The sequence below is a fragment of the Panthera leo genome, chromosome B4 (assembly GCF_018350215.1).
Source record: "Panthera leo isolate Ple1 chromosome B4, P.leo_Ple1_pat1.1, whole genome shotgun sequence".
Classification (NCBI taxonomy): domain Eukaryota; kingdom Metazoa; phylum Chordata; class Mammalia; order Carnivora; family Felidae; genus Panthera; species Panthera leo.
The window spans coordinates 82512719-82532745 of record NC_056685.1 but is presented as its reverse complement, the minus strand read 5'-3'; the positions used below and the strand labels follow the sequence as shown (position 1 = coordinate 82532745).

Here is a 20027-nt window from a genome sequence, read left to right as displayed (position 1 = left end):
CACAAGGTCAGACAGAGCCCAAACAATACATATTTCACGTACATACTCATCCCACCACGTTTTCGTCGACCCTAAATACTACTCTAGGTTAACTGTATCCTAGAGTTGCTAGGATACAGCAACTGCTGGAGGGGGTGGAGGGGAGAGTGGGTGGTAATAGTGAGGGCATGGGTCTGAGCAGGCTCAAAAAGGGATTGTGCAAGACCTCAGGCCTCCCACCTCCCTCTGGAAGTTCCAACTGTGGCACAAGTATCTTGTCTCCTTTGATCATGGTTGTAACTGGCCCAATGATTATAATGGATTGACCAGATGTCAGGGATGTGCAGATTAAGGCAGATGGACTCTGGGTGGTGATAGCTGCAGCAGTGTGGGGCTGAGAGTCTGGCACTGAGGTACTAGGAAAGAAGGGCTCTGTTTCATTCAGAGACAGTAAAGAACTTCCTGGGGAGCCAGAGTCGACTCTGTATGTGCTACAGGGAAAGGGCCAAGTCATTGTACCACTCCTCCAGCCAGAGGTAGAAAGGATTTACTCTGGAGAGATTCTGTAGAGCCCCAAGGTGGGGGAAGGGGGGAATCACATGGGGGCAAAGGGAGGCAGAGGTATCACAGTGATGAATAAATTCAAAGTTGAAAGCTAAGACCCCAGGACTGAATGCAGTCTGAGGTCTGGGCACAGGGAGGCAGAGGGACCGAAGGAAGCCAGTCACATTAAGTACACTCAGGGTAGCCTAGGAAACTGGCAGTAGATTGGGGGAGGGGAGGGGGTGGCTGTGTGCCTAGTTTTCACAGGGTAGGGGAAAGGAAAAAGACTAAGATATTGCACAGAGGGCCTAACACTGAATTGCGGGAGTTGGAGGTTGCTTAGCGGCAAAATTAAAAGGCTTCAGACAGTTTCACCAGGAGGCTACCCAAGGAAGAGCATGATTGGGCACTCCAATGAAACACATACTAGAGGCCTTTAGGCACTTCAAGCCCTGAGTGGGTCAGCAGCTCTCCATCCCATAGGGCAAAGGCAGGTACCACTGGACCTCGGAAATCTGTCTGTAGTGTGTGGACCACAGCGACCCTGCTCACATCCACCAGGCTCAGCTTTTGGGCCTCATACTCCAGCAACAGCCCCACCTTCTCTGGCTGCCCCATGCCCTCAATAGGGGCTTTTTTCGTTGGCCAACATGGTGTGCCACTTGCGCTGGGCATACGTGAACACCCAGGAACGATCGTCAACACCGATGCAGCTATCCCGGGACATATCCACATCTGCCACTCCTATTCGGAATTGGTGGGAGCGCTTCACTGTCACTTCCCAGTAGTGCCTGCCACTGGTGACTGCTGTGTCTGCCAGCACTACGGCCCATTCCCGGAAGCGCTCCACATTCAGGGCCAACTTGGTGGGCTCCAATCCTACTATGCCATACTTGACACCTGTGTCACCTCTGAAGAGCGCCAGGCTGCTGTGGGCGGTTTTTTCTTCCAGTTTGAAACTGATGCCTGTGAGCAGAGCAAAGAGATTAGATGATGACGAGGGCTAAACCCCTAAATCTAGTGATATATACGTATTACGATCTGAAACAGTCATGCGCTCACGAGGAAACAGAAAAAATGTCACGCGGGCAAGAGTGAGGCGCTTCAATATGGGCTTTCAGGCTGGAAAAGCCTCGGAATAAAAAAAAAAAAAAAAAGCCAGATTGTGTCCCGGGTTTGGACTCTCAAGACGAAAGCAGATCAGGGAGGGTAAATGACCCAAGGGGACTCTCGGGAATAACGGAAACCATTTTGGAGATAAAAGAGAGTAAAAGAGATAATCCTACCTCTGCGGGCTTCCGCGACGGCTACCCCCAATCGTTTAGCTCCCCAGCGGCACAAGAACAGGGAACGTGCAAAAGGCAGCGCCATCTTGCGCCAGGGATGAATAGGGCACGCCCTCTGGCCTGGGACCGGGCCATCTGCCCGCCTGCTACTTTCCGACGTGGTGCGCGAAAGGCGGCCGCGCAGTGTGATGACGTAAGGAGGGAGCCTGCGTCCAGCAGGGGAGCCGCCATCTTAGTGAAATGTATTCTTGGTCCGCATGCGCTTGGTACGGTTTATTTCGGTTCTTTCCCGGCAGTGCTGCTCACGTTTTTACCAAGTAGGACCTTTAGAAAGACGGTGTAGCAAGACGTCAAAAAGTATAGATTTTAGAATTAAATAGTAATCGGATTCAAACCTAGCTCCTCTATGTGACCTTGGGCAAATCACTTAATCTGATCCTTAAGTGTTCTCATTTGTAAAAAATAACCCTTTAGACCTTGACAAAAATTAAACGAGAGCATAACCTAGAATACAACTTGACAAATAACCACTAGGTTAAGTAGCAGGCTGTTTTATAATAATGTGTAAATACTGTAAACGTTGGTTTTTATATGTTCAGAGTTACTGGAGAAGGACTTTAAATCCCTACCCCGTATTTCTTTCCTGATTTGTATATCCCATTTGTATATCCAACAACCTATTAGAGATTTCTACCTGGATGTAGCCCACTCCCATCCCTCCCGTGACCTCAAACTTAACGTGTCTAAAACTTACTTTGTCTTCTTACACACCATTCCTCCTCCGCGTAGGTTCCCTGACCCAGTCCGCGTAGGTTCCCTGACCCTGTGAACTGCAACCCATAACCAACCAGTTGCCCAAGCCAGAAACCTGGAAGCCCTTGGATTTCTTTGTCTCCCTCACATATATCTGATGGTCGTTCAATCCCCATCACATTTTTCCCCTGGACTACTTACTGCATTAGCCGCCTAACGACTCCCACTCTCCCTAGGGCTGCCGAGAAGGGAACATTTAAAGGGGCAGCTACTTATCTCACCCATTAGATTCTTAAGAATGGGAATTAAGAATGGTTTCTTAAGAATTCTTAGGAATGGCGATTAAGCCCTTTGTTCTCTGTGACCTAAGGCCTCGGTTTTACCCTAAACACAGGGTAAGTACTGTTGTTTTTGAATTAGTAAATGAACGAGGATAAAGGGAGAAAGTGTTGCGATCACATTCTTGGAGTGCAATGACTGGTTCATTCTCTCCACCAGGGGTCAGCCTGGTCCAGCCTTCACACATCCTGCCTAAGGTGTCTGAGAAGAGCGGTTTATATTCCTCCTAAGCCTAGGAGCGAAGGCATGGAGGAGAGCATTCCTTCTGAAAAGTCCTGCTCTCTCAGTACTTTGTATTTTGGGGGTAATGAGAAGAAAGTTCCTGAGTTCTGTTTCTGTAGCTTTTCTCCTTTGTTTCCATCCTAGGTGTGAGAGCTGAAGCAATCATTGCAGATTTCTCACACTGTCACTTAGATACGCCTCTGTTACTTTATTCCCTGCTGAGGAAATAGCTTCTTGCCTGTCATGTGTTGTATTATTTTACTTTCACAGACTGACCATCTATCTGATAAAAACTCACCTTCATCATTGAGATGATTTACCTACCTCGTTGCTAATGTACAAGTAATTAATTCTTAACGTTTCCATGCATAATAATTAAGAAATGATAGGGTTTCACTTGACATATGAAAGGGGAAAAGACAGTCAAGGTGTAGGGAACAGCTTCTGCTAAAGCACTGGGTAATGAAACAGAATGAAGTATGTGAGAAGCCACAAGAAGCACAAAATTGCCAGGGCCTCATGCTGCAGAGATATGGAGAACAGTTGGGAAAGTTGAGGGTACATGATGAGGAGTCCTGTATTTATAGTAATGTATTTTAATTTGATGTTTATTTATTTATTTTGAGAGAAAGGGAGAGAAAGAATCCCAACTGCAATTCCAACTGCACTGGCAGTGCAGAGCCTGACTCAGGGCTTGATCTCAGGAACTGTAAGATCATGACCTGAGCCAGAATTAAGAGTCAGATGCTTAACCTCAAATACTTAACTGACTGAGCTACCCAGGCTCCCCATAGTAATGTCCTTCAGATGTTCAGGAGCTGTTGAAGGGACCCAGGGAAATGACAAATTACAGGTGTTTTTATAAAGATAAAGCTGACAGCAACATAGAGAATGAATTGGAGAGGGGATGAGACCAGAAACAGGGTCAAACAGGATATAGAGTTCTCAGGTGGGACATGGTGTGGGTTAAGTCACCTAAAAGATAGCGGGGCACCTGGGTGGCTCAGTCGGTTAAGCGTCCGACTTCAGCTCAGGTCATGATCTCACGGTCAGTGAGTTCGAGCCCCGCATCGGGCTCTGTGCTGACAGCTCAGAGCCTGGAGACTGCTTCAGATTCTGTGTCTCCCTCTCTCTCTGACCCTCCCCCGTTCATGCTCTGTCTCTCTCTGTCTCAAAAGTAAATAAACATTAAAAAAAAAAAAAGTCATCTAAAAGATAGAATTGGTAGAGTTCTGGTGGTGACTGGTTAGGTGAAAATGGGAGGATAGGGGAAGGAATCAAAGCTGATTCATAGGTTTCTGATTTAATGATTGGATACAGAAGAAAAGCATGTTTGAATGGGGGGAAGATAATCCATTCTGTTTCAGACAGGCTGTATTTGAGGTGTCCATAGGACACGCAGGTGAAAATTTTCTGTAAATATATAGATATAAATTTTGAGGGAGAGGGGTGCCTGGGTAGCACAGTTAGTTAAGCATCCAGCTCTTGATTTCGGCTAGGTCATGAGTTCAAGCCCTGCATCAGGCTCTGCATGGATGATGCGGAGCCTGCTTGGGATTCTGTTCTCTCCTTCTCTCTGCCCCTCCCCAGCTTGTGGGCATACTCTCTCTCTCTCTCTCTCTCTCTCTCTCAAAATAAATAAACTTTGAAAAAAAATTTTTTAATTAAAAAAATAATTTTTGAGGGAGAGCAGACATAGGTGAAGTCATCCAAGGATAGGATGTCAATAGAATAAGTAGGGAATAAACTGTGCAGTCCTAGGGAAAACCAGTACGTGAGATAACACATATACTATTAAGTACTTAGAACAGAACCTAACCATAGTGAGCACTGGTCTCCCTGGCTTAGAGTTGTATCTGACTCCCTAGGAAAAGAAGGGGAGAAGGAGCCAAGTACAGGATGTTTCAGTCTGTTTTCATTCTGTTTCTTGAATTAGCCCATTTCTAATATGTGGGAGCTCTCACCTGATCCAAGTGCTAATTGGAGCCCTTAACTATGGATGGGAGAGGGATGATGCACAGAGCTTGGTGATTGTTCTGGACTTTGCCAGGAGTCAGCAGTCAGCAAAGCATAACCAGAGAAAGAGAGAGAAGGGGGGCCCTCAGGAGCTAGCCAAAGGGGCTGCTAGGCTGGCGTGTGCTATGCTGGGGCCTTTGTCCTATGAAACTGTCCACACAATGGAGCTGGGTTACATGCTGAATTGGCATTCTGAATATGGGGCTGGGATAGAGATTCCACATGGTAGATGGAGAGATGGAAGTTCACCCAACCCCTCAGGACCGTATCTCGATTCACCCACATTGTAATTGCCAGAGAGGATGTTCAATACTTGATAATCATAAATTATGTATATATCTGATTAATTCATGAATCAGTTCATTTACATTTTAAGGCAGCTAACTTAATGTGTATATTGCCAGGGTATATCTCATTTGATCCTGATACAATCCTGTTAGGTCAGCAGGTTAGATATATATTTTTTTAAGTTTATTTATTTATTTTTGAGAGAGAGAGAGACAGAGCAAGTGGGGGAGGGGCGGAGAGAGAGAATCCCAAGCAGGCTCTGCACTGTCAGCATGGAGCCCAGCGTGGGGCTTAAACTCACAAACAGATCATGACCTGAGCTGAAACCAAGAGTCAGATGCTTAACTGACTGAGCCACCCAGGTGCCCCAGCAGGTTAGATATTTTTATGAAACTCAGACCTAGGTTATTCTTTAGGTCATGATGATATGGACTGGCCAGGGAGCAACTTCAGAGAGGTAGTAAACTGGTCCTGGATAACCTCAGAGGTGGGTATGGTAATTACATGAAACCCCTGTGGAGAAATGAAACAAGACAAACAGCTCTGCCTGCAGATTCTCTGAGATTTATAGATGCACTCACTACCTAATATTATGGATTATACTTCTTATGGCACCTCTAGGAGACTGAGAAATGGAGCCTTCTTTATGGAAGAGGGTATAGTGAACTTAGGATCCCTAGCCCCAGGAATATAAAGAGGTTGGAAGGCTGATTGTTAGTAATCCAGAGATAATTCAGTCTACTGTAGAGATATTTGAGACTCTAAGATGATCACTACTACAAGTTACAAAATAACTTTGTAATTACTCCAAGTTTGTTATTTTACAAATCCTATTTCTCCACTTTCATAGTTCTTAGTAGGAAAAAAAATCAAAAATTGTGTATGCTTATTTAAGGCCAGAAGAGAGAAGTCAGAGAATCTAGAATTAAAAATTCTGGCAACCCCTGAAAAGAGCCCCAAATACAAGAATGAAGTAGAGTGATAACACAAAAAGCGAACAAGCTAACCAGAAAAGAAGACAAAGACAAATTAGGGTCTGTCCTGGGTGATCCCAAGAGTGTTAGACTCCAGGAATCCCCTCCACTCCCAGGCAGTTTTCCTCAAAGGAACTTTCTTTTGCAGATTCCAATGGCCTGATTGCCAATTCAGCCTTGATACTTTCTTGTTGGCTTGCTCTGTTTCTGGTGAGGAATGGAAATATTCTTACCTTGCCTTCCCTGGAATTCTTATTGTCTTCCAGATCCTCACTTTAGCTTTCCTCTTTACCTCTCTGGCTCCCGAAACCCAGGTTTATAAAGATGATTAGGAAGTGGAAGGATGAGTCTCTACCTTCACTGTAAGCACCTCTGGTGGACAGAAGCCATTATAAGCTCTTGCTCCTCCCTGAGTGAGTTTGGGTCAGAGGGCTAAAAAGGAAGAAAGAGTTTAGTATAGGAGAGAGAAGGGCTAAGGCTGGGGATAGTGGATGCTTAGGTGTGAGTATAAAAGTCTAAGGCTCCCTTATGGAGACCACTGACTGGGTAGGGGTAGCAGGTTGAGGGATGAGGTTCCTCTCTATTGGCTGAAGGGAGGACATGAGATGTTCTCTAATCACAAGAGTAGAGCTCTCACCTCTCTGGCTGCCTCCTCCTCCAGAAAAAGCACCTGAAACACTTGCTCCTCATCCCAACTCCACTCACTTAGACCTAGAAAAGCAGTCTCCAAACTGGAGCAGGACACCAAACAGAGACTCTGAGCCTGACTGGCAAAATTATGATCTAGGAGATAAGATTCCTGCAGAGAGGAGAAACCACCATCTTTTTCCATAGACTCCTTCCTTCTGAGAACCTTCTGAGGAAACAGAACTTTCCTCTTCTCTGTTGTTAAATTCTAGTCTAGGGGCGCCTGGGTGGCGCAGTCGGTTAAGCGTCCGACTTCAGCCAGGTCACGATCTCGCGGTCCGTGAGTTCGAGCCCCGCGTCAGGCTCTGTGCTGACGGCTCGGAGCCTGGAGCCTGTTTCCGATTCTGTGTCTCCCTCTCTCTCTGCCCCTCCCCCGTTCATGCTCTGTCTCTCTCTGTCCCAAAAATAAATAAAAAAACGTTGAAAAAAAAAATTAAAAAAAAAAAAATAATAAAAAAAAAAATTCTAGTCTAAGCCAGTGGGGGTCTGTTTTCTGACCACTCCCTTATTCTGTCTTTTAGTACTTCCTTCCTTGCACAACAGGTGCTGGGGGAGGGGCAGTGCAGGATGAAGTGGCGGAGGCCTGGTTGGGAGAGTTTTTTGAGGGGGTGGGGGACAGAGAGAGGTGGAGAAGGAGAGATATGAGAGACCAGTGGGGAGAAGAGTGGAGCAGACAGCCAGCCTGATCTTTCCTTCCCTCCCCTACATACCCCCAAGACCTATAGAGCCCACGGTTTGGGAGAGATGTGCTGGCTGAAGGCCTGGGCATCCTGGTCTTTGTAGGGGCTGTTCTTAGGGCCTCATGCCCCAGTGGTAGCTCTGTGCTAGGCACAGTCCCTCAACCTTGCCTGAAGAACTGGTGGTGGTGAGCATGGCACAGATTTTTGATGTGGGCCCACACCCAAATCCTGCCCTCACTCTGGTACTGCTCTGTACCAATTGGCTTGCCCCCTCTAGGGGGTTGTCCTATGTCCTGTCCCAGAGCACAGCAGCCATGTTGACATCTGTCCTTTTCTACTTAGCACTGCCCCAGGTGGCTATAGCCCAGCTAGCCATCCAGGTAAGCAGCAGTCTCCACCTTCCTGAATAGGGTGACACTAGGTAGGTAATAAGGGTGGATGGCTGATAAGACTTTAAGGAATGAACAAAAGAGGGGGCACCCCTGCTCTGTGCATCCTCTCAGTTAGCCACCTTCAGTATGATGCAAATAGGTCAGTGAGTTAGGCTCAAGCAACTCAAGAATTTCGGTGACTTGCTGCAGATCCTTTGCTTAAAGCTTCCTTGGTGGATAGATGGTAGGGCCTGGGGGGGAGCAGATGGGGAGATGTTTGTGTTCTCTCACCCTGGTCCTAGCATCTCTGGTCTCATCTATGAGCGGGAAGGGTCATAGGCCAGGGTCTGAGCTTGGAGTTTTTCTCCACTATCCAGCAGGTACTCACCATGTGTGCTGTGGCTCACCAGCAGTGATTGGAAGCCGGTGGGCCAGGCAGTCTGGCAGTGGGATTCTCAGTGACTGCTGGAGCACTGGTATTGGTAAGAACCCAGCCCATACCAAGCAGGAGCGTAGGGAAGGCTGGATTCCACTCCTCAAGGGAGACACAGCTGGGGTTTTTTGTTTTTGTTTTGTTTGTTTTGTTTTGTTTTTAAAGATAGGTTAATAGAAAACAATAGGTATTCTAGTTATATGTAAATCTATGCAAAAACTCGAATGAGTTTTTGAGAGCTCATATTGAATTTGAAAGCTTGGCATTCAGCTAAGTGGCCAATATGAAAGGAAATGGACCAGGGTTCAGTTCTCCATGAGATTCTTATCAATATCTGATGAGGAATAAAGAGTAGAAGTTGGGGCACCTATCTGACTCAGTTAGTGGAGCATGTGACTCTTGTTCTTGGGGTCATGAGTTTGAGCTCCACGTTGGGCAGAGATAGAGAGGGAAAGAAGGAGAAGGAAAGAAAGAAAGAAGTTGATAGCTTCAAAAAGGAAATCTAACCATTGTATTTGCTGTCTATAAGTGCACCAAATTAACTGCACTTTGCCCTTCTGTTCTTTATTATAAGAGGCTGTAGGGTTGGTGGTTAGGGATAAGTTCTTGCTGTTAATAAAACCCTCATCAAATGTCTCCATTTATTAAGTGCTTTATTCTGTACCAGGCAGCATATTAAGACTTTACCTATGTTATGTTATTTGATCCAGAGGAAACTGAGGCTCGGAGAGCTTACATTAATTTATTCAACAAAGATTTATTTACTGTCTCCTGTGTGTCAAGCATGGGGTTTGTAGTGGTGAACAATTCAGACGCATCCCTGCCCTCTTGGAATTTATATTTAATGGGGATAACTTTAGCCAGGATGTTTGTTGTTGCTGTTGTTTGTTATGGATTTCAAGTGCATGCAATATTCCTTTGTTTATTACATCCCCTCCTCATTGGCTTATATTTGCCTCCCTGTAATTTTTTTTTTTTTTTTTTTTTTTTTAAGCAACAGGCCAAAGTTTATTAGAGTATAAGAAAGGAAGAGTAGTAGGAAAGCTCCTTTTACCGAGAAGGGGCATTGGAAGGTGAATACCTCAGTTTGTTTGTTTGTTTTTAAATAATAAACTAAGCACCATTATTTTTTTAAGTAATTTCTATGTCCAATGTGGGGCTTGAACTCATGACCTCAAGATCAGGAACCTCATGTTCCACTGACTAAGCCAGCCAGGCACTCCAGTTAAGCACCATTACTAACCAACCATGTAACAGAAAAACTGGAACCTTTTTGAAATCACAGAAATCTACATGTATGTATGTAAATATTCCAGTTCATCCCCTCCTCCCACACACTTGAAGTAAACACCATCCTGAAGCCTGTGTTCATCATTCTTTGTGGGGTTTTTTGTAGTAGTTTCATTTCATCTATATGTGTTCTGAAAGCATATTTTTATTTTAGATTTTTTTAACTTTACTTTTTCTTTCTTTCTTTCTTTCTTTCTTTCTTTCTTTCCTTCTTTCTTTCTTTCTGAGAGAGAAACAGAGTGTGAGCAGGTGAGGAGCAGAGAGGGGGACACAGAATCTGAAGCAGGCTCTAGGCTCTGAGCTGTCAGCACAGAGTCCAATGTGGGGCTCAAACCCATGAACCATGAGATTATGACCTGAGCTGAAGTCGGACACTTAACTGGCTGAGCCACCCAGGCGCCCCATTTTTTTTTAAATGTTATTCCTTTTTTTAATTTAATTTTTAATTTAATTTTATTTTAGAGAGAGAGAGCATGAATGGGGAAGCAGGGCAGAGGGAGGGAGGGGGAGAGAGAGAGAGAGGAGAATATCTCCACACTGAATGTGGAGCCCAATGTAGGGCTTGATCCAATGATCCTGGGATCATGACTTGAGCTGAAATCAAGAGTCAGACACTCAACCGACTGAGCCACCCAGGTACCCCTGAACTTTATATATATATATATATATATATATATATATATATATATATATATATATTTTTTTTTTTTTTTTTTTTTTTTTTTTTTTTTTTTTTTTTTAAAGTAAGCTTCATACCCAGTGTGGAGCCCAAGGCAGGGCTTGAACTTACAACCCTGAGATCAAGACCTGAGCTGAGATCAAGAGTCACACACTTAACTGACTGAGCCACCCAGGCATCCCTAATTTTTTTTTTAATTTTTTTTTAACGTTTATTTATTTTTGAGACAGAGAGAGACAGAGCATGAACAGGGGAGGGTCAGAGAGAGAGGGAGACACAGAATCTGAAACAGGCTCCAGGCTCTGAGCCGTCAGCACAGAGCCCGACGCGGGGCTCGAACTCACGGACTGCGAGATCGTGACCTGAGCTGAAGTCGGCCGCTTAACCAACTGAGCCACCCAGGCGCCCCAGATCCTAAGTTTTTTTGTTTTGTTTTGTTTTGTTTTTTGTTTTATTTTTTTTAACGTGTATTTATTATTGAGAGACAGAGAGACACAGAGCATGAGCAGGGAAGGGGTAGAGAAAGAGAGGAAGACACAGAATCTGAAGCAGGTTCCAGGCCCTTAGCTGTTAGCACAGAGCCTGACATGGGGCTCGAACTCACGAACTGTGACATCATGACCTGAGCTGAAGTCGGTCACCCAACCAACTGAGCCACCCAGGTGCCCCTCCTAAGTTTTTTTTAAGTAATCTCTGCAATCCAATGTGGGGCCCAAATGCACAACCCCAAGATCTAGGGTTGCATGCTCTACCAACTGAGCCAGACAGGTGCCCTGATTTTTTTTAACTTTACAAAAAGGTTATGCCATGTATAATCATCAGGGACTTTTTTTTTTTACTTGATATTGTATTGCTAAAATACATCCCTATTATTGAGTATCACTGCAATAGTTCACTCATTTTGACTGCTGAATAATTTTCCATTGTGTGAAATATATGTGTGTATATATATATATACCTAAAGGGAGAGAGAGAGAGAGAGAGAGAGAGAGAGAGAGAGAGAGATCACTGTCTATACATCCATTCTCCCATTGATGGGTATTTGGGTTGCTTTAAGTTTTTTTTGCTATTGTGAATAGTGCTGCTCTCAGTATTCTTGTACATGTCTGCTGGTGCAGGTATAGAAAAGTTCCTCTTGGGTATATACATGAGAAGCGAAATTCCTGGGTCAGAAAGTATGTTTATTCATCTTTTTTTAATGTTTATTTATTTTCGAGAGAGAGAGAGAGAGAGAGAGAGAGAGAGAGAGAGAGAGAGCATGTGCACAGGGGAGAGGCAGAGAGAGGGAGACAGAGGATCTGAAGCAGGCTCCACACTGACAGCAGAGAGCCCAATGTGGGACTCAAACTCACCAACTGTGAGATCATGACCTCAGCCAAAGTTGGATGCTTAATTGACTGAGCCACCCGGGCGCCCTTGTTTGTTCATCCTTATAAGATGGTGTTATACTGTGTTCCTGAGTGATTATTCTAATTTACACCCCCACCAGGAGTCATAACTAGTTCTGTCACTTTGTATTCCCATCCACATCTGAACCAAAGTATCTATTGCCAAATTCTCTGCTCTTAACACCATGATGGTTAAAGGACTACCTTCTGTCCTGTCCAGGGGTCCTTTCCCAGAAGCAGTGTGAACACTGCATATTCACTAACAGAGGTGACTGGGAACTGGGAGCATCTCTGAGTCAAGTGCAACAAGGGTTACAGGGCCTGAAGTGAGGAGATTGGTGGGGCTTCTAGAACCCAAGAGACTCCATAGATCTCTAATGGATTGTTCTTCTTCCATGAATTTGGGAGCTTCAGTCTCCTCTGACCTGTTCTCAGCAACTCTTCCTACATATGGGTGGGTTAGATGCACTCTCTGCCTTTGCTGTAACTGTTCCTATTTATCCCCAAGCTAGATATTGGAGGAAGAGACGAGCATAGGCCATTATCTGTGTTCCTCCTCTCTCCTCACAAGTGTACTGGATGGGACCAATGCTAGTGACCAATACTGCAGACCTCTCCTTCAAATTTTTGCTCTCTTCTGGGGCTTCATGGGAAAAGTTTGTGGCCTATATGACTTGCCACAGTATAGAGATGCTGGAGCCTACCAGTATGTCCCATTGTGCCTTCTCTACCATCTCCCAGCACTCATCTCTAGGTCCCAAGTTCATCACCAAACTTGAGCACAACTGAACCTCGTTCCCCATGCTCTCCTTTCCCATTTTATCCTTTTCTCTCTCCAGACACCCCCATCCTCAGATTTTTCCCTAGGGATTAAGATTTAAGACCCTAATGTCCTGATTACGACCATATTAGGAGGCATTAGACCCTCCCACTTGTTCATAGTCATGACTCTGTTTCTTTCTTTTTAGTACTTCTTGCCAGGACCTTGTAAGTTAGGAAAGATGAAGTATAAGCTGATTCTGAAATTTAACTACTAACCCTTTTCCCCCTCCTCAGGCCCACACCCCCAGCCTATCCATGGAAGATAGCTTCTTCCTCCCAACTGTCTTTGTGGTTTAAAAGGCCAGGCTGAGGGTTTGGAAAGGAAGGTGCTGGCATGGGTTGGGGGTGGGGAACCTGGGCTTCGAGAAAACCAGACACAGCAGAACTATTCTGTCCCAGAGCTGCAGGGTCCACAGATTCCAGACCAAACCAACCAATGGGCAAAGGCCCTCTAATCCCAGAGAACTAAAGAATTCTCTTCAGTTATCCAACTTCCCTGCTGGACCCCACTCCTGACCCCCACCCCCACCCTTACCCCTGCCCGACTCAGAGGAGACTGAAGGTCCTCAGGAGCACAGTCTTATACCCCATGAAGTGAACTCAGTCTGACTGACCTTCCAAGCAGAATTGAGGAATGTTCTAATACAGATGACAGTCAGGACCATGAACTCCAACTTTGACACAAAGGGAAGGACAGACTTTTATAGTCCCCCTATTCTTGGTCCCTTCCTCTCAGAGCCTCTCCAGCCCTGACACTACCCCCACCCTAACACCTATGGCTCTGCTCATCTCCCAGTGGAAGAGGGAGGGAAAATCCAACAGCTTTAACAGATGCGTAAGTGTGGGCCCAGCCCTCCACAGCTGTGAAGGGGTTAAGAGGCTGGACCAGCCACTTCAGCCTGCCCCTCCCAGGGATTAAGAGTCCTCTATAAAGGGGACTGTCCACCCAGATCAGGCCAGGGGGGCATCAGGGACCCAGGCATTGTGCCCATCCCCCCTGCCATGTGGGAACTGCGGTCAGCCTCCTTCTGGAGGTCCATATTTGCTGAGTTCTTTGCCACCCTCTTCTATGTCTTTTTTGGACTAGGGGCTTCACTGCGTTGGACCCCTGGACCCCTGCATGTTCTGCAGGTGGCTCTGGCCTTTGGCCTGGCCCTGGCTACGCTGGTGCAGGCTGTGGGCCACATCAGTGGAGCCCATGTCAATCCTGCAGTCACTTTTGCCTTTCTTGTGGGTTCCCAGATGTCGCTGCTCCGTGCCTTCTGCTATATGGCAGCCCAACTCCTGGGAGCCGTGGCTGGAGCCGCCGTGCTGTATAGTGTTACTCCGCCTGCCGTTCGAGGAAACCTAGCACTTAATACGGTAATGGTCAGCTAAGTGGGGCTGGAGGAACCTGGTACCCTGATTCCCTGCCTGGTGGTGGCCGATTGGATCCTCAGGGTGCTGGGACATTTGTGTGTGTGTGTGTGTGTGTGTGTGTGTGTGTGTGTGTGTGTGTGTTTCAAAGGTAGTTTGCAGGACTAAGGAAGGAGTAAGGAAGGCAAAAAGCCCTGGACTGTCTCAAGAAACCTGAGTTCTGATCTCAACTTTTCTTCCAACTCCTTGCAGGTTCTTAAGGAAACTTATTTTACCTTATGGGGCATCAGTTTCCTTATCTGTATAAATGGGCATAGTTATTTCCACCATGAAGGAGTATTAGGAAAAAATAAGAAACAAATACTGTGAAGAATACAGAAACAATTACTGTGAAGGTGGTTGTATTATCCTTCCTCTCCAGTCAACTGATGCCATAAGGGGGTTCCTGTACGGGAAGCCTTGAGGAGGTGACATTGTGGTAACCCTAATGAGCTGCCTCCTTTCTTCTTCCTTTGCCCAGTTGCACCCTGGGGTAAGTGTGGGCCAGGCCACCACGGTGGAGATCTTCCTGACACTCCAGTTTGTGCTCTGCATCTTTGCCACATACGACGAGAGGCGGAATGGCCGCCTGGGATCTGTGGCCCTGGCTGTTGGCTTCTCCCTCACCCTGGGTCATCTCTTTGGGGTAAGCAGGAGAAAGAATCAACTTCTTGTTTAAGGATTCCAGGGCCCCTAAACCTTTCCTAACTTTTAAATTTCTTTTTGCCCACCTCACTGTCAAACATGAACATAATCCACCTGACTCTATCAGTCAGCACAGAGGAATCAACATTGTTCTATTCCTCTTTTGTGACCACTACATCTGGTCATTCTTGCCCCCAAAGTAGAAATGTACGCATCATGGGGAGATGTGGGCTTTGCCTATGGAGCTATCGTCTGTCCCTGATGAGGCATCAGTGCCTTCATTCCATTGTGGAACCTCCATGAAGCCTGTCCTTCCCTACTTGCTGCTGGCTGGAGGCAAGGTGCCAGCCCTCAAGGACATGTGGGTTGCGGGGAGAGAAGCTGGGGTGGAGTAGGGGAAAGTGTCTCAATTATGACTGTGTCTTTTGCAGATGTATTATACTGGTGCAGGCATGAACCCTGCCCGCTCCTTTGCTCCTGCCATTCTCACCAGAAACTTCACCAACCACTGGGTAAGTAAGGGGAGAGGGACAAGGTCCTGAAGCCCTCCTGGATGGGTGTGGGCTGCAGGTTCCATGTTCGGCTCCTACCTTTCATCTGGATGTGTTAACTGCTTTACCAGCACTCAGCTAAAGGGGCTGTCACAGTTTGGCATGTCTATGGGAGCAGAATTCATTATTTTGCTAGAAAGAGAGGTTCTTGTTCATATTGTTCCTTCACTGGTTGGTCAAGGGATTTTTACTAAGTATCCACGGGATTCTAAACCTAGCACTGTGAGGACAGACAACTAAACAGGAAGTCAGAAACTTCTACTCTCAGAGCTCAGGATATGTGTAAGTAGAGATAGGCCTGGGTCTCATTCCAGTTCTGGCACATTATTGGCCTTGTGTGTGACCACGGCAAATGGTTCAGTCATTCTGCACCCCGGTTTCCTTAGCATAAAATGAGGTGTTATGAAAAATAAGTATGAAAGTTATATGTGTGAAACATTTAGCACAAAATCTGGCATGGAATAAGTCCTCAATAAAAATTGGTTATGTTTCTGTTGTTTGGCCAAATGCCAGACAAACATACAGAAGTAATTTTCAAAAATTTAAAAGCTGTACCCTTGTTTTCATGGCATCATTATTCATAATAGCCAAAAGGTGGAAGCAACCCAGTGACCCTCGTAAATGAATGGATAAACAAAATGCAATATGTACATACACTGGAATAATATACAGCCTTAAAAAAAGCAAAGTCTTACTCATGCTACAACCTGGATAAACCTTGAGGACGTTATGCTACATGAAATACACCAGTCACTGTATAATTCCGCTTATGTGAAGTATCTAGCGTAGTCAAATTCATTGAAACAAAGCAAAACAATAGTTGACAGGGGTTGGGAAGAGGGAGCAATGGGGAGCTATTATTTAATGTGTATAGAGTTTCAGGTTTGCTAGATGAACAAGTTCTGGAGATTTGTTGTACAACAATGTGAATATACGTAACACTACTGAACTGTACACTTAAAAATGGTTAAGATGAGGGGCACCTGGGTGGCTCAGTTGGTTAAGCATCTGACTCTTGGTTTCGACTCAGGTCATGATCTCACGGTTCAGGAGTGGAAGCCCTGCATCGGGCTCTGTGCTAACAGTGTGGAGCCTGCTTGGGATTCTCTCTCTCCCTCTGCCCCTCACACTGCTTGTGCTCTGTCAGTCTTTCTCTCTCAAAATAAATAAATAAACTGAAAAAAAAAGAAATGATTAAGATGATACATTTTATGTGTTTTACCACGAGTAAAAAATTTTTCAAAGCAATATATAAACTAGTGCAAATTGATAAAAAATAGAATTTATATGTGCTGAGATGTGGGATAAAGGAGTAATTTGGTGAGTCAGAAAAGAAATGGTAAGTTTTGAGGTACTGGCACTGAAGCAGTTTAGAATTTAAAAACAAACAAACAAACACTGATTTCTGCTTAAATAGTTCCCAGTTTATGTGCCAAGTGCAGATGTCTGTTTTCCACCCATAGAGTTGGAAAAAGAATAGCCTTGCTCTTTTTTGTTGTTGTTGTTTAATTTTTTTCTTTTAATTTTTTTCAATGTTTATTTATTTTTGAGAGAAAGGGTGGACAGAGCATGAGCAGGGGAGAGGCAGAGAGAGAGGGAAACACAGAATCTGAAGCAGACTCCAGGCTCCTAGCTATCAGCACAGAGCCTGATGTGGGGCTCGAACCCACGAACTGTGAGATCATGACCCGAGCCAAAGTTAGACAGTTAACCAACTGAGCCACCCAGGCATCCCACTTGCTCTTGATCCCTTCCCCAAGTCTGATTATTCCTCTCCTTTTCCTACAGGTATACTGGGTGGGCCCAATCATTGGAGGAGGACTAGGCAGTCTCCTCTACGACTTTCTCCTCTTCCCCCGGCTTAAGAGTGTTTCTGAGAGACTGTCTATTCTCAAGGGTGCCAGGCCCAGTGACTCCAATGGACAACCAGAGGGCACAGGGGAACCTGTTGAACTGAAGACCCAGGCCCTGTGAAAGCTCCAGTTGGCCAGAGGGAGTAGGAAGCTTCTGGGTTTATTCAGAGGGGCTGAGCCAGCGCCTGGATGAAGAAAGAGACTGGGGGAGGGACATGTATTTCTTTATTTTTTAATTTATGTGTGTGTGTGTGTGTGTGTGTGTGTGTGTGTGTGTTTTGCCTTTTGCCGTGTGAAATCTTTCAAGTTGCATTCATGAGCTGGTTTGTGCAAACTTCCCTTCCTCTCCATCCCACCTCTCTTCGCCGCTGTGTGTGCATGATTGTGCGTATGAATGTGAGTGAATGTGGCTGTGTCTAAGTTTTGGGGCACAGCAGGAGAAGTAGGGAAGGGAAAAAAGGTGTCATCCTTTACCTTCCTCTCCCAACCCAGTGTGGTGAGCACAGGAACCAAGACCTTTAAGCTTCGGCCTTTACCTTGCTGCCAAGTCAAGTTTATGACCCTAGGTTTCTGCAGGAGCAGGGAAGCAGGGAGTACTCTTCACAGGAGGCAGATGGAGACAAGGCATTCCAAGGGTTGGGTGGAAGGGGCTGGAGGCAGGGAGAGAGGAAATGGCGTTATTAGCCCCAGATCAGGTTGCAATTGTACCAGAAAGTTTTGGGGAAGTTAATCGAAGAGTGTAGTCTACTTATCTCAGGGATGCTTGCCCCAAGGACTTGGGTGGGGAAGTAGCTCTGAGAAAAGTGAACACTGGGGTTTGAACTGTTCTGTAAAGCCACATAAACTTGTCTACATCCACTGGCTGGGTTTTGTGTTCATTCTGGTATGATGGATCTCTTTGGAGGCCCTGGGCCAGTGAGCTCCCAACCTAAACAAGGGGTAGGGTGAGCCTAGAATCTAGAAAAACTAACTAGTTTAGCTGTTTTGCCAGACATTCCCAAAAGGGCCTTCAGGCAGAAGGTACTTAAGCCACAGAAGGGTTCCCTAAAGTCAAAACAGGAAATCTGATGCCTGGAGCAAATCATGAGGCAGGGGAGCAAATCATGGGGGGGGGGGGGGGGGGGGGGGGGGGGGGGGGGGGAGGGCGGCAGTAGGAGGGAAGAGTCTTTGACCCTCAGAGTCTTAATTTAGTTAGAGCAACTGAAAACACCCTTCAAATGGTATCTTTTACCCCTAGTTTTATAGTCTTTATTTTCCTTTTTTTGTGTGTGCGTCTTTTCACTTTTCTCATGTGTCCTTTCATCTTCAGCAATTCTCTCTTCATATTCTAGAAATCGATTCGTTCTATTCAAATGATTAATATTTCATGAGATAATTATTCGTTTGAGCCCTATCTTCTTTTGTCATGGGCAAAATACACTCAGCAGAGTCCAGAGGAGATTCTCAACTTACCAATGTATATTTACTGTTGTTCTCTTCCTTTTAGGCGTCTGCACGCTTCGCTAGCTTTAAGCCTATCTCTCTAGCGTGAAAGGCACCCCGCCCACAAAAGACCACTCTAGCCCTTAGCTCAACTCCACTTCCTCCCAAATAAAGCCTAATTTTTCTAACTAACCAGTGGGACTTTGGAATAATCCACTTGACTAGGAGAAGGGGAAGAGAACGTTTGTAAATTTACCTCTAATCGGATTTTGATTTCTATTATTTTAAATTGGCAGAAAATTCATAGTGCTGTGGTTCTTAGCTCAATATAGGGAATGGACTCAGATAAAACAGTACGTGTACTCGCTTCCCTTTTCCTTACTTCATCACCACCACCCCCTGCTCGCTTGGGGTCATATGCACCAGCCCAGTTCGCCCCGCCCCGCTCCCACGCAGGCGGGGATTGGTCTCGCTGAGCCGGGTGGCGGGAAAGGCTGCGGCTGGGGACCTGCGGACCGTTGGCTCCGCGGGGATCCTGCGGACCGGCGGGGAGCGGGTGAGTGTGTGGGAGAGAGGGCCCTAGCGGATGGCGTCCTTTCGGAGCCGCGGGTGCACTCTTGGCAAGTGCGGAGTCCCCTTTCCCGCCGCCAGGTTTAAAGACAGGGGGCGGGGCACGCGCTTTAGGTGCGCACGCGCAATTCTTCGCCCCCGAGTCCGAAGTAGGTGCCGCAGCGTTCCCCGTTTGCTCGAAACGCTCCTTTGTTCTCCCCGCGCCCCTCAGTACAGTTGGTCTTCGCGCAGGGGTGGGGTCGTGATGGGAAGGGGCTTGGAACTCTTGAGGTAGAACCGAAAGGTCCAGGGCATTTTCACTTCGGAACTTCCTTCCCATCCAGTTCAGACCCCAAACAAGCGCAGCTTAGCGATCAGCAGGTCGCTTGACGTGAATCTTGGGATTTTACGGCATGGATTTCTCATTCCCTTCCCTCCTTTCTCTCTGGTATAAGACTTAAGGAGGATACAGTTTTTGCTTGGGTTTGTTAGCTGGACTGCCAGCCACTAATTAAGCTCCTTCCCTTGAGTCTCAATTCTTTGCCCTTCGAGCTGCTACCAGAGTTACTTTATAAAAAATCAATCTGGTAATTTCAGATTATATTTAAAACTCCTCATTGGCCACCCACAGTTAGGCTTAAATCCTTAGTCGGCATCCATGGCCCTTCACAGTCAGATCCTCTCAGCTTCATTTTCTAAAGTTCCCTAACATTTTTTCTGTATCATGCACTTGACTCTGTCACATGGAAAGGGTGTATGCATTGTGCTGTTTCATGTCTTGGTACCTGTGCCCTGCTGTTCCCTCTACTTGAAGTTCTGGCCATGTCTTTGCCAAATGAACTTCTCTTTCAGGACTGAGCTC

The 20027-nt window shown here is 46.0% G+C and overlaps 2 protein-coding genes across 4 annotated transcripts; one reads left to right on the top strand and one right to left on the bottom strand.

Moving 5' to 3' along the window:
• Positions 1 to 6: 6 nt before the first annotated feature.
• SPRYD4 (SPRY domain containing 4) lies at positions 7 to 2781 on the bottom strand. Its single transcript, XM_042946891.1, is given in 4 exon segments — positions 7 to 1158; positions 1160 to 1488; positions 1809 to 2132; positions 2563 to 2781. Coding segments are annotated over 3 exon segments (624 nt in total). The 5' UTR covers positions 1894 to 2132; positions 2563 to 2781; the 3' UTR covers positions 7 to 948.
• On the top strand, positions 2029 to 18055 carry LOC122224706 (major intrinsic protein of lens fiber). Of its 3 annotated transcripts, none has more exons than XM_042946890.1 (5): positions 2029 to 2074; positions 13993 to 14112; positions 14627 to 14791; positions 15222 to 15302; positions 17130 to 18055. In XM_042946890.1, the coding sequence occupies exons 1-5, from the start codon at positions 2066 to 2068 to the stop codon at positions 17313 to 17315; spliced, it is 561 nt and encodes a 186-aa protein (XP_042802824.1). In that variant the 5' UTR covers positions 2029 to 2065; the 3' UTR covers positions 17316 to 18055. The 3 variants fall into 3 exon arrangements, with proteins under 3 accessions (XP_042802824.1, XP_042802823.1, XP_042802822.1); XM_042946889.1 differs by lacking the exon at positions 2029 to 2074 and adding an exon at positions 2882 to 2956; XM_042946888.1 differs by lacking the exon at positions 2029 to 2074 and having other exon boundaries at positions 13753 to 14112.
• Positions 18056 to 20027: the final 1972 nt, after the last annotated feature.

Excerpts from the sequence above, each read along its gene's own strand:
- LOC122224706 (XM_042946888.1), top strand. The coding sequence starts at position 13,753 with ATGTGGGAACTGCGGTCAGCCTCCTTCTGGAGGTCCATATTTGCTGAG. Across the intron at positions 14,113-14,626 it reads GAAACCTAGCACTTAATACG|TTGCACCCTGGGGTAAGTGT; the intron begins GTAATGGTCAGC and ends TCCTTTGCCCAG. Across the intron at positions 14,792-15,221 it reads CCCTGGGTCATCTCTTTGGG|ATGTATTATACTGGTGCAGG; the intron begins GTAAGCAGGAGA and ends TGTCTTTTGCAG.